Raw genomic sequence first — 15,415 nt, 5'->3', positions numbered from 1 at the left:
TCACCTAAATCTGCAGCTCACCCCTGGCTTTACGGAGCTTTATAGTTGCGTTCAGCTCATTGTTTAGCTGTCCAGACTACAACTTTACTGTTCTGGTTCACTCTCACCGTTCTCGGCATAACTTTGGGCTGCAGCGGGCAGCTGTTTTCAGCAGTAAAGCTCTAAAAATCCACTGTACATTACCAGGTCAGCAGCAAACAGGAGACAGACACAGTTAGTGACCAGCTGGTGAACATAGTGGAACATTTACCAGCAAAAGATCCTGATATTTCCCCCAGGAGTTGGTAGAGACCAAAAACAGAGCTAAAAAGAAAGTGAATATTGGGCTAACATTTGCCAGGTGACCAGAAACATGACTCTAAATGAATGATAAAGTTGCATTCTAACAGCAGTAAATCAGCAATTGTTTGCTAAAAAGTTCATGATGTCAACTTAAAAGGTGATGATATGTCAATGGTGTGTTCAGGCTTGTTTCCACTGCGCTCAAGTGGCCAAAAAAATAATTTTTGCAGGTTTAAAACATTTTGCTCAAGTAAAAGTAAACCAAAGAGTTCTGCACGTTGTCCATCACTTGAACTCACTTTATCAACACAGCCTTTCGGTCCTTAAACATTCATCAGGCAAAAATCATACAGACAAACAACACCATACGTAAAAAAGCAACAGGCTTTCATTTAATATGCATGTTTACAAGTGAAAGAGCTCAGTATCACATTTGTTTTTGTATTTAAGGAGCTCATTGACCCTAATTTGTATGCATACCAGGAAGTGCTGCTGATGTCCTCTGATTGGCAGTTTTTTTCCTGTGTGATAGCCTGCTTTACTTTTCAAGTCAATAGAGTTTGATCCCACACACCTGTCACTAAGATTTTATGTTGTGCAAGAACTTTATTGAAATTCCAAACTCAAGTATTACTTAATTAATTACTGTAAAAATGTACTCAGACTAAGGTAAATAGTCAGATACGTTACTGTGTTACTTCTTATGGAATAAAAAATCACCAAGGCAGGCAACACAGAGATGTACATTATAAACTCCACAGTAGCTGCAGCAACAAACACACACACACAGTTTTTGGCTGGACCGCAACGGAGGGGCCAGCCCTATAAACGCAAATGTCCATGACTGAGTGAGTGAGTGAGTAAATGAGTGATAAAGTTACACCAGTGCAATAATCAGCCAAATGCCATGTGACTGAGTTCTGAAGTTACATCATTGATTGGCCAGCCATGTGTTGGAGTTTACCCTTTGGCCATTGCTCTTTCAAAAATAATTGGCACAAACAGTTTCTATTACGTCAACAGTGGGTTGTTTACAGGCAGTGTTGCTAATTTAGCACCTTTTTTGCTAGATTTACCTACTTTTCACACCCCTTTACCGAGTTTTCTTCAAAAAGGACTTGGCAACAAATCTAAGTATTTTTTTGAACAAACCTTAGCTACTTCCCATTGAAGACAGTTAGCAATATTTTATCTCTGAGTGATCATTTTACAGGTAAATATAGCTGAAATCACAGCACAGCCATAGTCTTTAACTTATGTGTCTGGTGATTTTGTCAGATGACGTCACAATTATAAAATCAGGATTTTAGCAGCGGAGCAGCAGCTTAGAAATAGCTTGGAAGTGACTGCTGGTTAACATGTAGTCTTAATGGGCTGGGTTTCTGTCACTATTTAATACTCGTTCCATTGAATGACAACAGAAACAGAAAATCTTGTAAATGAGAACAGCTTTATTGGGAATGCAGCTGTATTAAATTACTGTACATATGAGAACAGAGAGTAGGAGAGAAGCAAACAGATAACGGGCGATCCAGCCACATGCTAGGTTTTGACCGAGTCTTGTTTGCACGCTACATAGCACAAACACAAAACTCTTGGTTGCTTCGCAACATAGTGATTGATGACATTCTCTGAAGAGCCACAACAGTCAGGGAGTTAGTTTGTTACACTCACACAACACTTTTTTTTTTAATTATTCTGAAAAGTACAAATAAACAAGAAATCGGACTTTGTTACAGTAATGAGAATAAATGTAACTACTTACCCAGACCCCTTGAAATCTATATAATCCCTGAGTGGTTGGTGGAGTTCGGTCTTCTGTAGTGACACAATCTGTCAGCTGTTTATGAATGAAGAAAACAACAAAATTTTTAGTTTGGCAGTTATATTTTAATAAAGTTATCTAATGGGTTAATCATTAAGTAAACTAGTTATACAAACAACATCAAATAAGCTACACTAGAGCCAATATACTGAGGCATAAAAATACAAATCTTGCTTGAATTGCCTGACTGTTATACCAGTGCTACTTCTACTGACTGCCTACATGGAATTGCCATAGGTCCATCCTGACAGGCTTGTTCCCGCCCACCTCTGGCTCTGCCACCATATATGGTCATGACATCCGCACGGAGATGGAGCGTATTCGTCAGAACTTGGGCATGTGTCCGCAACATAACGTCCTGTTTGACAAGCTGAGTGTGGAGGAGCACCTGTGGTTTTACTCCAGACTCAAAGGCATGGCTGAAGAAGACATACGCAAGGAGATGGACAAGTAAGTAGGAGTTTACTTCATTTAAGCTAGATAGTTCAGTTTATGGAATTTTATTATTTGTCTGTGGCAAATACAATACAAGATTACAAAACAACATTACACATAAAGATAGTAAAAACAAATAGCTGCGTATACAGTGATAACAATGAAATACCACCTCACACAACCAGACACAAACATAATATCATAATGATTTCATACCTTCCAGCTATTTTGGAAGATACATGTAGCAAGATCTTTAGGTATGCCTGGTGCTTAAAAAGTAGGCTACCCTGTACCTTCAGGTTGATAGCAACAACTCATATTCACTAAGAGAGGATGTCATACATCACTGCTTGCCCTGGTTGTAAAACAGTGTAATGCTGTATTATTGCAGGTCTGCAATTTTACTACACACATTTATGATCTTATTCACGTTGGGTTTTTTAAAATTGTCTGTAGCTAATAATAAAAAAGCAATAAAATGGGGTTGAAATTCTCTCCAGGAATGAACAATAGAAGACAATAAGCATCTCTATGTCATAGCTTGAAATTGTAATACTTGTAGTCCCTTCCTGTAAATGACACCTGTGTTTGAGTCCTATGAGTTTCACATCAAGCACTATCCCTAGCTATTTATAGGTATTTAAAATCTCAAATAGAGGCCAGGGCCTTTATTTGGAGCAGGCTTCTTATTTCTGTTCTCCAGTTTATCCACTCAACACTTGATAGAAGCTAATGACCTCAACACTTCTTCCATGTTTCTCTGTTTTCTTGGTAAGTTCAGTATAATGTTTCGAAGGCACTAATTACATCAGTACAACCATAGAGTCATGGCATACTCACCACTCTGCTGCTCTCAGTTTCTCTTCTCTAACACAAATACTGTTTTCATTCACTAATTATGTTTCCTTGCCTCCACTTTGGCATTTTTTCGGTTGCTGTTGAGCCACTCACAATTAAGCTCAACACTTCCGACACAGATGTTTCCCACTTTCAAGTATGTCTGTCTCTGTGTCTCCAGGATGATTGTTGACCTGGAGTTATCAGACAAGCGTCACAGTTTGGTGCAAACTTTGTCCGGTGGGATGAAGAGGAAGTTGTCTGTGGCCATCGCCTTCGTTGGCGGCTCCAGGGCCGTCATCCTGGATGAGCCCACAGCGGGGGTGGACCCCTATGCCCGCAGGGCCATCTGGGACCTCATCCTCAAGTACAAACAAGGTGAGTGGAGGCTCAATACCAGACATCCTTGCATTAATCTCCAACAGCTATTTCAAAGGTTCTCATTGCAGTCCAAGATAGTCTTGAAGAAAAGAAAGTCGTGGCACTCTTTTAAATGCAAATCTTAGAATGTCTGTACATGCTTCAGCATAGCTGCATTCACCTCAGTTATCTGCTGTATTAAAGCATATCCTTCAGTAATACTGGATCTTTTGCACATCAAAGAAAATCCTTGGCTTAGTTTTCTTCATTGCAGGGGATAAAGCTGCCTGGAGCACACTTTTTTGCACACTCAAAGAAAAACTTACAAACTATGGTTCAAGACTGCAGGACATGACTTGGATACAGGGTTTTCTATGGGAAAAGTAGTCTACGTAAAGTTGTACAGTTTCTGTTTTTATACTTTGCATGAAGTGAAAAAAAAGTACAAATTCTTGAAATGTAATGATCTCCTTCTGTATTCAGTTTTCACGTTATTGTTGCAGATGCACTTGTTTGATAATTACAATGCAAACCAGCTGCTGTATGTGTCTGTAAGTGTGTGTGACCTCTGCCTCAGGTCGTACAATTCTGCTGTCCACCCACCATATGGATGAAGCAGACCTTCTGGGAGATCGCATTGCCATCATCTCACATGGGAAACTCAAGTGCTGTGGCTCACCACTCTTCCTGAAGAGCACCTACGGAGATGGTTACAAACTGACACTGGTCAAAAAGCAGAGTGAAGGCCGAGGTGTGTGTACATATACACGTGTGGGGTTTTTCTGTTGGAGTTCTGAATAGCTCTTGTTTTCAGTTTGCCCACCTGTTAGGCTGTCAGACTGCAAATTATTGACAAATTTACAGAAAAATTGATAGTAGGAAGTGTTAATGACTGCGTCCTTGAACTCTTTCAACCCTAAGCATTTTTTTCCTCAGGTTTCACTCCCATTATCCACAGGCTTTTGGCCGAGTCAGTAAATTTCTTAGCTACAGTATATTGCCGTTTTATATGTTGGGGTTTGATATTCTAGAACAGTTTTGAAAAAAAAAAAGTTTGACATAATTTGAAATTTGGATATTTTTTTGTCTGTTTTCAACACACCACAAATATTTGTACATGAATGGATAGAGGAGACTGTAAGTGTTATATAGGATATAAGAAACTTTTTGATGGGACATTCTCAGCAGTGGCTCTGTAAGAAAAAAAAAAAAAAAGTATTGATACCGTAAACAAAAAAGATATAATTTTCATTTGATTTTGTCACTTCTTGTTTTGGTTTTAATTATTTTTATTTTGGGGTGACTTTGTGTAAACAGGAAATACAATGTTGCCATGGAGTCAGTCAATAAGCTGTGGACTGCACCCGAACCTTGTTTATTTTAACATATAGTTTTCCTACATTTTGGTGAATCTGCACCATGAAAACTCATTCTGCATTAACTGATAGCAGTTCCTGTTGGAACTTTAACCATGGATGTACATACAGCAATCACCTGGATTATTGATACTGAAGAGAGAATCTAAATTTGATGTTCATGAGGCAAAGTCTTAGTTATAAGGATCACCTGGTTGTTTTTTTGTTTTTTTTTAAGCGGATTCGTAGATGTTTCTCCTCAGTGGACATCAGACATTTCTACTGGACTGGAAAAACAAAGTCTCAATGATTCCAGCAGTCTGTGCATCCTGATTTGACAAACTTATGACTATGAGAAGACAGAGTGTGTATTTTGTGTTGAAATTGTTATTTAGACTGCACGCATTTTATTTAACACTGAATAATACCTATGTGTGTGCCAGTGATTTGTTAGCTGTTAGGACATAAAAAGTGTACCTCAGCTTGTTACCAACAGTGTGCACCTAACCCCTCCTCCTTCTTTCTCTCAAGTTGTTGAACTGCCTCCAACTTCTTCTCAATTCATCTCCACTGTTGCCTGTTGTTTCTGACTGACAGCAATGAATTTTCATTGTCTTTTTCTTCCATGTATCACTCTTTGCTCACTCTGTCCTCTGTTGCTTCATCCATCATGTTGCATATTTTCCTTTCATCCTTCAGGCCAAGGCAGCCAGCTCCAACCTCCTTCGTCTCTGTCTCCTGCCTCCTTTCTGTCGCCATGCTCAGAGGCTCGGGTTACCCACTTTATTCGCCAGTTTGTGGCATCTTGCCTGCTGGTGTCTGACTCCAACACTGAGCTGTCCTACGTGCTGCCCTCCGAGGCCGTAAAGAAGGGCTGTTTCGAGAGGCTTTTCCAGGTACACACAATGAGACACACACAAAAATATCTGCTTCTTGTCTTCTGTTACTGGATAAATAGTGAAAGCAAACAGAGTTATTATAAAGGGCACCAAACCAGTTACCGGTTTTAATGTTGAGGCTGATCTGTGCATATACTGTAGATGGATGGATGGATGGATAGATAGATAGATATATGTGTGAATGTACTGTGTATATTCTACAGAGTTTCTGTATATTGTTCAGTACAAATACTTAATAAGAGGTTCCCTGTGAGCACAGGTGTATTTAAAAATAAAAATTGTAAAAATTGTTACTGGGCTATATGTTACAGTTAATCATGATATGGTTCACAGGCCATATTGCCCAGCCCTGAAGTGTTATTGGGGATCTTAGCCAATTTATCATTGATACACTGTACAGTAATTTGTAATTGTATTCCGCTGTGTGTGCCTCCAGGCTTTGGAGCAGAGCTTGGACAGCCTGGCCTTGACCAGTTTTGGGGTGATGGACACCACCCTGGAGGAGGTCTTCCTGAAAGTGTCTGAGGAGGACCAGTCTCTGGAGAACAGTGACGCTGGTGAGACCTCTCCTGTGCCTCCAGGTAGGTCAACACCTCGACAGAGTTTTTAACTTTCATAAATTAATCATGACTTTCTCCACCAAAAAATAGATTTCTGCAAATCGTGCACTATCTGAGTTAAAGTTCTAAGTTTAGACATTTTTAGAGTTCATTCTTTGGCTCCAGGCTGAAGTGATAATCTTCTCCCTCTCCTTCTCTGTCGATGGGCAGACATGAAGGGTTCCCCGGCAGGCAGCTCAGTGGGGAAATCCTCAGTGGGTTCAGGAGGCCAGGGGGGGACACAGGGTAAGACTGGACCTTCAGTGGAGAGTGAGAAGCCGGAGGTGGAGCTGACTAATCTGGTGATGTGTTCCAGGCTGAGCCAGAGCCAGTCCTCCCTGAAATCCTCCTCGTCCATCGGCTCAGTGAGGGGGGATGAAGGGGGACTCTATGCAGACTTCTATGGAGATTACTGTCCACTCTTTGACAACGGCCAAGAGTCTGACTCTGCCAGCCTGAAGGGTAAGACAACAAGATGGCAGATGTGCTATGACTTTTCTTTCCAGTCACCGGAAAGAAAAGTTAGGTTCAAACAAAATTTATGAGTGGTCCAGACCTGTGGCACGTCTCCACACAATGCCTTGATCTGAATGAATTTGGAGTTTAAATATATTATTGAAATCAAGTAAAACAAAGAAAAAAATTAAAAGGTCATGTAAACATAATTTTCTGTCCACCATACAAGTGTGATGTTCACCATGACATTTCTTTTTGTATTTTATTGACATTAATATTTTGCATTCCTTCTGTATTTCTGTCACAGTATGTCTCTATGATGATACGGCGTTGACAATTGTAGTGATATTTTCTAATTTTTTAAGTCCTGTAAAAGGGAACTCCACCAATTACAGGCCTTGGGGAGTACTGCTGTGAATGTAAAAAAAGTTGTCTAAAGTCTAAAGCATCTCCAGAGGGAGCTGTGAGTAATCTCATAAATGTCCTCAAGTGATGGCACTTGAATCAGCATTGGTTGGGGCTGAAGACTACAAGTTTGAAAAGTAAAAAAATCTGGGTTGTGGAATTAGAAGGAAGTGAGCTTACCAGACCTTTTTAGCCAACCCCTAATCACTGCTTGAGCTTATTGGCTTGATGCCACATTTGCCGCTACTAGCATACCACACTGTCAACTGCTAAGTTGCATTGTGGGTAATGTATGCACTGGGTTTTGACAAGGAAGAAAAATGCATGGAATAATAAAAGGCAATCTCTCTGGTTCTGTTGCATCTATTTTGATCCTTCTTTTAAACTGTCCATCATGAGTCCAAAAATGTAAGAGAATAGCATCCAGACAGGACCACATGCATTGCAACTTCTAATTATTTCAGTATTTTGCCATTTTGTCTTTTTCATGTGATGTTTCCTTCATCTCCAGGGGATGCAGAGAACCCCTTGTCCCCAGAGCCAAAAGTCCAGGAGGGGCAGGGCAGCTTCAAGTTGGAGGGTTGGTGGTTAAAGCTAAGTCAGTTTCATGGCTTAATTGTCAAGAGGTTCCACTGTGCCAAGAGGAATACCAAGGGCCTCTTCTCTCAGATCCTCCTACCTGCTTTCTTCGTCTGTGTGGCCATGACTGTGGCCTTATCTGTTCCTGAGATTGGTGAGATTTAATATATATGGTTTATAGTAGGTTTCTATCCTGGTTCTCAGGGCATAGAAATTCAGTTTTTCTATCCTACCAGCCAGGTAGTAAGTGCACTGAGAAAAAAATCAGGTGAATGCACACCGTTGTACTGCTGAGGTCTTCAGTGCTGTTTATAATACTTATGAACACAGTTCACTTTTGAGCTATTGGTGATGACAGTTTTGTTCAGAGCTGACTGCAATATGCTGACTGACATGGGTTAATTGCTTTCATCCAGCTGTAAATCAGTCCCTAATTAGTTTGCAGTAATGAAAAAACAAACACAACATCTGCTCCTGAGGAAAAGGATGCAAAAGCAGAGAGGTAGAGCAATCACTGTGTTTAACCTATATTTCAAAATTAAAACAGTGATCTTAAAAAACACTGCAAAGTTGTGTAGAGCTGAGAGGAACTACAGAGTTCTTCACTTTGACTGCTACCTATCATGTTACATGCCATTTGATCCATTGTCAATATAAAAATATTGTTTATGGTAGCTTTAATAAACTAAAGCCTAATTTTAATTACGAACAAAAGAATGTAATAAAATGTAAATGGTTAAGGCCTTCTGATGTGCAGTGCTCTTAATGCTGACAAACCATTTCAAAACTAACTATAGGATGAACATTCCATTTATCTTGTTTTACAGGAGATTTGCCCCCCTTGATCTTGTCCCCATCTCAGTATCATAACTATACCCAACCTAGAGGCAACTTCATTCCCTATGCAAATGAAGACAGACCCCAGTACAGGTAAGATGAATACTGTTCTACGGTTACATTTCTTTGCAGTACAATGTCTTTCGGTGCTATTTTTAATCCGATGTATTTACAGAGATATTGCCGTACAAACTGAAGGGTCATTGTTCATCCTATAAATAAGGATAAATGTAGAAAGGAAAGACTCAAATGGCCGGTCTTATCTTTTGGAGAAAAGCCATTCAACATGTCAACGGACAAGCTGGTTTTACAATCTCCATATCTGACAGCTTCAAAGTTAAGAAAGAAGGATATATATATATATATATATATATATATATATATATATATGACCGTCAGCATCATCAGCTAAATGCTAACATCATTATGCTAACATACTCACAGTGACAACGCTAAGATGCTGATGTGTAGCAGGTATTATATTTACTGTGTTCACCATCTCAGTTTAGCATGTTAGCATGCTAATGTTTGCTAATTATCTGTAGTACACTTTATGGGAATGTCAGTATTTTTTCAGGTATTTGATCATAACCAAAGTACTGGACAGATTACATTTTTGACCTGATGATGGTGCCAGATGAGAGGTCAGAAGATAGCCAGTGTAATTATAATTCATTTTGAGGCGAACATGAATTTCTGAAAACATTTTTGGTAACAATCCATCCTGTAGTTGACATATTTCAGTCTGGACTAAAATGGTGGACAGACCAACATTGCCATCCCATGCTGTTTTTGTGAATAAAAAATGGAAGCATCATGCTCTTGGGATAATTCTATGCAATATCGGCCGAAAAAGAGGTCAGGACTGAGAAGTTACAACCAACACTTAATAAAGAGAAGTCCTAGAAAAAAACCTGATCTGACCTTACACAGTCGCAGAGATTCACCTTCAAGTATGACATCACCCCAAAAATTGTAATTCACGGCAACTCTCTGAATGTCTTTTGGTGGCCAAGCTAATAGACTCAAGTTAAAAATATGTGGAAGCCCTAAATATTGTATAGCATCTAATAAAGTAATATTAAATGGGTAAACTGAGCGTATGGTTTGGTGAAAATTTTTGGAATAAGGCTCGACATAAGGCATCCAGAATATGCATCTAAAATTCAGAGTGAAAGCTGTGAATAACTATTTCTGAAAAAAAAAGTGCCCAATGCTGTAACAAACTGAAAACAAGCAAGGCCCGGCAATGTTAGCCAATTGTTAACCTGTTCTGCTATAGCTTCCAGGCTCCTTCAATTTCCTCAGTTGTTGGCAAGCAAGACAAAGGAATTTGGCTTGGGTTTTGATTTATTTACTGAAAAAACTGTAGTCCAAACAGTACATTTACAGCCACATTCCGAGTTCAAACTGCAAAGTTGACTCTGCAGCTACTCTACTCTGTGCAGCCAATCAATCACTATCTCTCTTCTGCTACGCACACACTACGCACACACTACGCACTGAGCTGTTCCTTAAAGGAGCTGCTCTACCTCTATTTCTCACACACACACATTGTAACAATCCCTCTTTGATTGTTACAGCACAAGTTAAAGAATTGGTTCAAATACGTTAAATTGTTTTTTTTTTTAAACAATAGTCACCTACCCATACTGTACATTAAATGTTCCTCCTGACCGTGCTGGTCATTCTAAAATGAATTCAGTGTGAGAGATGCAAGACAAAATCCACAGTCCTCGTTCTTTGGAAATGTATTTTAAAATTCAGCCGAAGCTAATATAAGGCTATAGTGGTCAGAAATAGTCAAATCAGGAAGAAAGGTCTAACTCTGACAAAGACTGCTGAAGTCTCATATTAACTTTGGCTGAACTTTGAAATTAATTTTTACTCAGAACGAGGAATGTTTATTTTGTCCCCTTTTACTTAAACTGATATCGCATTAGAGAGGGATCTCTTTGCAACCAGTATGGGCAGGCGGAACCATATAACAGACTAACAGTGGTCCTAATGTACAGTACATACAGGCATGTGAGTATGGATTGGAGAATTTTAAGAAAGACTTTAAAAAAGGTGAACCCATCCTTTAACAACTCAAAACACATTTCCTGTGTTGTACTCTATCTCCATGTAGAAAGTATGCATTAGTAACCCCATATCCAAAAAAACCAAGCAGCTGCCTGCAGTGCTTCTTCAAAATCTAATTACATGTGCAAATAAGATACTTAAGTTATTTGGTATTTACACTTTATATTTTTGAAAATCAAAAAATGTGATTCATGTTTATGCTGTAATACTGTATATACATTGGCAGCAAAAATAGTTTGACTGTACAAACCCCTCCCAGACACAGTTATATAAATAAATGTTATACTGGCCTTTTACAGGACACATTTAACAAAATATTATAAAAGACATTTGCTCCTGGACAGTTTGTATTAAAATGTAGAGGCCCTTCACACCCATTCACTTATTTTGGCTGATTTAACCTCTTCACAGTCCTTGCTTGTACAAACAATGATTGACATCTCCCTGACACTTCTGTTAGTTTTGTTGTGCCTTTTAGAGTGGGGCAGCAGAGGAAGCAGAGGTCTAAGTAGCCCAAATACTATAACTGAAAAAACTTGTGAGGCTGTGCAGGGCTTTACACACTGAGTAACTCAATATTTTAAACACAATTTGAAAGTAGCCTCATTGTCCTCCCTGTCAGGAGTAAGCTGTTGCCAGATGCTAGTCCACAGAAGATCATCAATACCCTCCGTCTGCCCTCGGGTGTGGGTGCTACCTGCATCCTTAAAACCCCCTTTAACAGCACCCTGGACCAGCTGGCCCAGACCCTCAATCCTAGTGCCAACAACTCCAAGACCCTGGCTGCCCGCTACTTTGACTCGATGTGTCTGGACTCCTTCACACAGGGGGTCCCTCTCTCCAACTTTGTACCCCCACCTCCTTCACCAGCACCTTCAGATGACCCAGACCCTCGCTTTGAGGACGGACTGTGGAACTTAACGGTTGCCCCTCCAACCACAGTTCATGGTGAGTCCGTTTCATAAGGCTGGTGACCACTTTCATGTGCAACCCACTAAAGTATGTGTAGTTTCAAATATATCTTAGAGTTCAGGCTGAAATATTTCAATCTGAACTGTTCTGGTAATGTCTCAATGTATGTGAATAATATCATAACAGAAAAACACAACAACACAAAACAACAATGACAATAATACCCCCACTTCCCAACTTCATCATCATAGACAGCATTGTCACCAACAACAGGTAGTTACAAACAAGCTGCCCAATCGGTGCCCAATTACAGGAATTTTAATCACAAAATAATGAGTGAAATAATAAATGACTTCAGTTTCAGTTTCTACCTCACCTTTTTCCAATCCAGTGGTGACCCATTCTCTAAAAGTTTGTGTTCGAGTCAGGTTTTTGTCTTTGTTAACCCTATTGATTTTAACTATTTCTTTACTATATAAACAAAGGATACAACATTTCTCAACTGGTTTAAGTATCTGTATCTGCAGTATATAGGTTTGAGTATTTCTGAAACAGCCGATTTCCTGGGAGTTTCCGAAACAACAGTTTTTACAGTTGACTCAGAATAGTGCCAAAAACCAAAAAACATCCAGTGAGCAGCAGTTCTGTTGACGGAAACATCTTGTTGATGTGAAAGGTCAGAGGAGAATGATCAGCCTGGTTGGAGCTGACAAAAAGTTTACGGTAACTCTGACAATCACTCTTTACAACTGTGGCAAGCAGAAAAGCATCTCAGAATGAACAACACATCCAGCCTTGAGGCAGATGGGCTACAACAGCAAGAGACGACTTCAGGTTCCACTCCTGTCAGCCAAGAACAGAAATCTGAGGCTGCAGTGGGCACAGTCTCACTAAAACTGAACAGCTGAAGACTGGAAAAACGTAGCCTGGTCTGATGAATCTGGATTTCTGCTGAGGCATGCAGATGGTAGGATCAGGATCTGGTGACAACAGTATGAATCCATGGACCCAACCTTCGTGTCAACAGTCCAAACTGGTGGTGGTAGTGTAATGGTGTGGGGAAGGTTTTCTTGGTACACTTTGGGCCCCTTAATACCAATCAATCATGGTTTGAATGCAACAGTATTGTTGCTGACCATGTGCATCCCTTTATGGCCACAATTTACCATCTTCTAATGGCTACTTCTAGCATGATAATGCTTCATGAACGTTAATGGCCTCCCCAGTCACCAGATCTAAATCCAGTAGAACACCTTTGGGATATGGTAGAACGGGAGATTGGGCAGCATGAATGTGCAGCTGACAAATCTGCAGAAATGATGTGATGGAGTCAACATGGAGCAGAATCTTAAAGGAATGTTTCCAACATTTTGTGGAATCCAGGTTGCAAAGAACTGAGGCTGTTTTAAGAGCAAAGGGATGCTCTACCCATTATTAGTATGGTGTTCCTAATGAGGTGCTTGCTGAGTGTATATGGGAGGCAGTGTGTTACTCACTTTAAGTGCACACTAGAAAGACCTGGGAATTGAATGTGCTTAATATTGAAGTTATTTGATTTAACTTTATTATGAGAATATTTTTCTTTAATTTATCTTGCATTTCCAGACACACTTGCAAAACAAAACACAACATTTAACCCGAACAAAATAAACACCACAAACATGTTTTACATGAGACATTACTAAATAAGTAAGTGCAGTGCAATCAATTTTAATCGCTCACTTTCACATTCAGTACATGTTCTTGAACTGTTCTATTAATGAAAGGAAGCCTGAAGAAAAATTTTGGGGTCTTACAACTTGGGTCTTATTTTTATAGTTTGGCAAACATTACTCACAGTGGTAGTCAGCAAGTTAACTGCTGAGATTCCTCGATCCTATGAGCTTATAATTTATCCAGTCAACAAACACTGTTGTATTATTCAATAGACATTTTTCACGTCAGACATTTTTACCAGTATTTAATAACAATAATAACATTAGATACATCTGCATTCCATTTAGGGGCTGTCCTGGTATTTTATGTGCCGGCTCACTGGAATAGCCGGGACATTTAATGGAATTGAGCCATCGTTAATGTTATTAATTCAACTCGTGCTTTTCGTTCAATGACAAGTCAAAGTGTCTGCTACGAAGAAGTTCTATTGAGTTAAAGACACCTCTTTTATGTTTACTCAGAGCCTGTGACATCTCCTCCCACCCTCCCCCTGTCCATCCATGAGCCAGTTCGTTGTACCTGCTCCATGCAGGGGACAGGCTTCTCCTGTCCCAGTGGGGTGGGAGGACGGCCCCCCCTCACGAAAGTGGTGACAGGTGACATCCTGGTGGACATCACAGGCCGCAACGTCTCTGAGTATCTGCTCTTCACATCAGACAGACTGCGCCTGCACAGGTAAGACTGCTGTGGGAATATTTCATAAAGTAAGAAATATCAACAACTTGGAGAGTTTCACAGTACGTACTAGGGTTGGGCATCATCTCACATTTTTTGATATCAGTGTCAATACGATCACTTAGGTATGTGTGCATATGCAAAATTAAGAGGCCATGGAAGTTTAATGGAATGCCAGGAGTATTACTTGATACTACTGTTCAGACCAATGATTAACATGGCATTATTCTCTAAAAGGCAAAATGTGTGACACATTTCCATACTGGTACTTCCTTACAAACAAAGTTGATGTTTTACATTTTAAAGTACTTTCTCACACAGAAACCAGAGGGGCTGTTTGTTTTTGTTTTTTTCTTATGTTCAATGTAAAATGAAACAATGCAGATATGATATAGATAAATGACTTACATACATGTCTTATATATCTCTTCTATCCATCTCCTGTGGATGGTGTACAGCAAAGCTTCTTAGTTACTCAGATAAAAATCCACACAACACTCACTGACACATTACATTTAAAGGTTTTTATAAACATCAACATGTTAGAATAAATGTATCAAATACAGAACCCTCATATCTATGGTATACAAAAATAGCCTACATACAGTATTCCTTATTTAGAACTGTCCATGCTGCTGTGTGTATCTGTATGGACAGCACACAATGACGAACTCAACAGCCACATTCAGGCAAACAATGCACATTACATTTTATCAATTATAAGTGATAGAACTGCAAACACAACTTTGTGCAGAGAGAGAGAAGGGTTATGTTTGACTCAGCCACTGTGAACTTGAAGTCCACTATTCTTCATGGTGACAACTTCAGTAACCATTTCCCACTTACTCCAATTCTTTGGCTTCATGTGACCTCTCTTCTGTAAACATGACATGACTTCACTAATAGCAGCATAACAGCATTTAGTGCACACTGTTGGCCCACTCTGGGTTACACTCAACCAAGGAACATTATAATTACAACGGCCGTTCTGGATTTTGTAAGAACGTCCAGATTACCAGTTCGCCCATAATGTCTGGTGTGAACAGCTCTCTTGAGGTCATACCACAGCATCTCTAATGGTCTCATGTCTGGGTTCTGACTGGGCCACTCCAAAATATGGATTATTTTTGTTTGAAGTCATTCTGTAGTAGATTTACT

At 39.6% G+C, this 15,415-nt stretch overlaps 1 protein-coding gene across 6 annotated transcripts in view; it reads left to right on the top strand.

Annotated features, from left to right (window-relative positions):
* Positions 1 to 15,415, top strand: part of abca2 (ATP-binding cassette, sub-family A (ABC1), member 2) — a 136,917-nt gene that overhangs the window by 94,374 nt on the left and 27,128 nt on the right. For all 6 annotated transcript variants that reach the window (XR_005709489.1, XM_040154642.1, XM_040154641.1 and 3 more), the window contains 10 exons: positions 2,345 to 2,557; positions 3,561 to 3,757; positions 4,317 to 4,490; positions 5,794 to 5,990; positions 6,430 to 6,574; positions 6,764 to 7,054; positions 7,965 to 8,186; positions 8,860 to 8,962; positions 11,577 to 11,902; positions 14,044 to 14,257. Coding sequence is in view for 5 of the 6 variants with exons in the window: in XM_040154642.1 (XP_040010576.1) it covers positions 2,345 to 2,557; positions 3,561 to 3,757; positions 4,317 to 4,490; positions 5,794 to 5,990; positions 6,430 to 6,574; positions 6,764 to 7,054; positions 7,965 to 8,186; positions 8,860 to 8,962; positions 11,577 to 11,902; positions 14,044 to 14,257 (2,082 nt within the window). In the remaining variant the exon portion in view is untranslated. The remainder of the gene's footprint in view (positions 1 to 2,344; positions 2,558 to 3,560; positions 3,758 to 4,316; positions 4,491 to 5,793; positions 5,991 to 6,429; positions 6,575 to 6,763; positions 7,055 to 7,964; positions 8,187 to 8,859; positions 8,963 to 11,576; positions 11,903 to 14,043; positions 14,258 to 15,415) is intronic.

Source organism: Xiphias gladius, chromosome 19, assembly GCF_016859285.1.
Source record: "Xiphias gladius isolate SHS-SW01 ecotype Sanya breed wild chromosome 19, ASM1685928v1, whole genome shotgun sequence".
In the NCBI taxonomy this organism is placed as follows: domain Eukaryota; kingdom Metazoa; phylum Chordata; class Actinopteri; order Istiophoriformes; family Xiphiidae; genus Xiphias; species Xiphias gladius.
The sequence above is the reverse complement of the archived record's forward strand: the minus strand, read 5'-3'. Positions and strand labels throughout refer to the sequence as shown.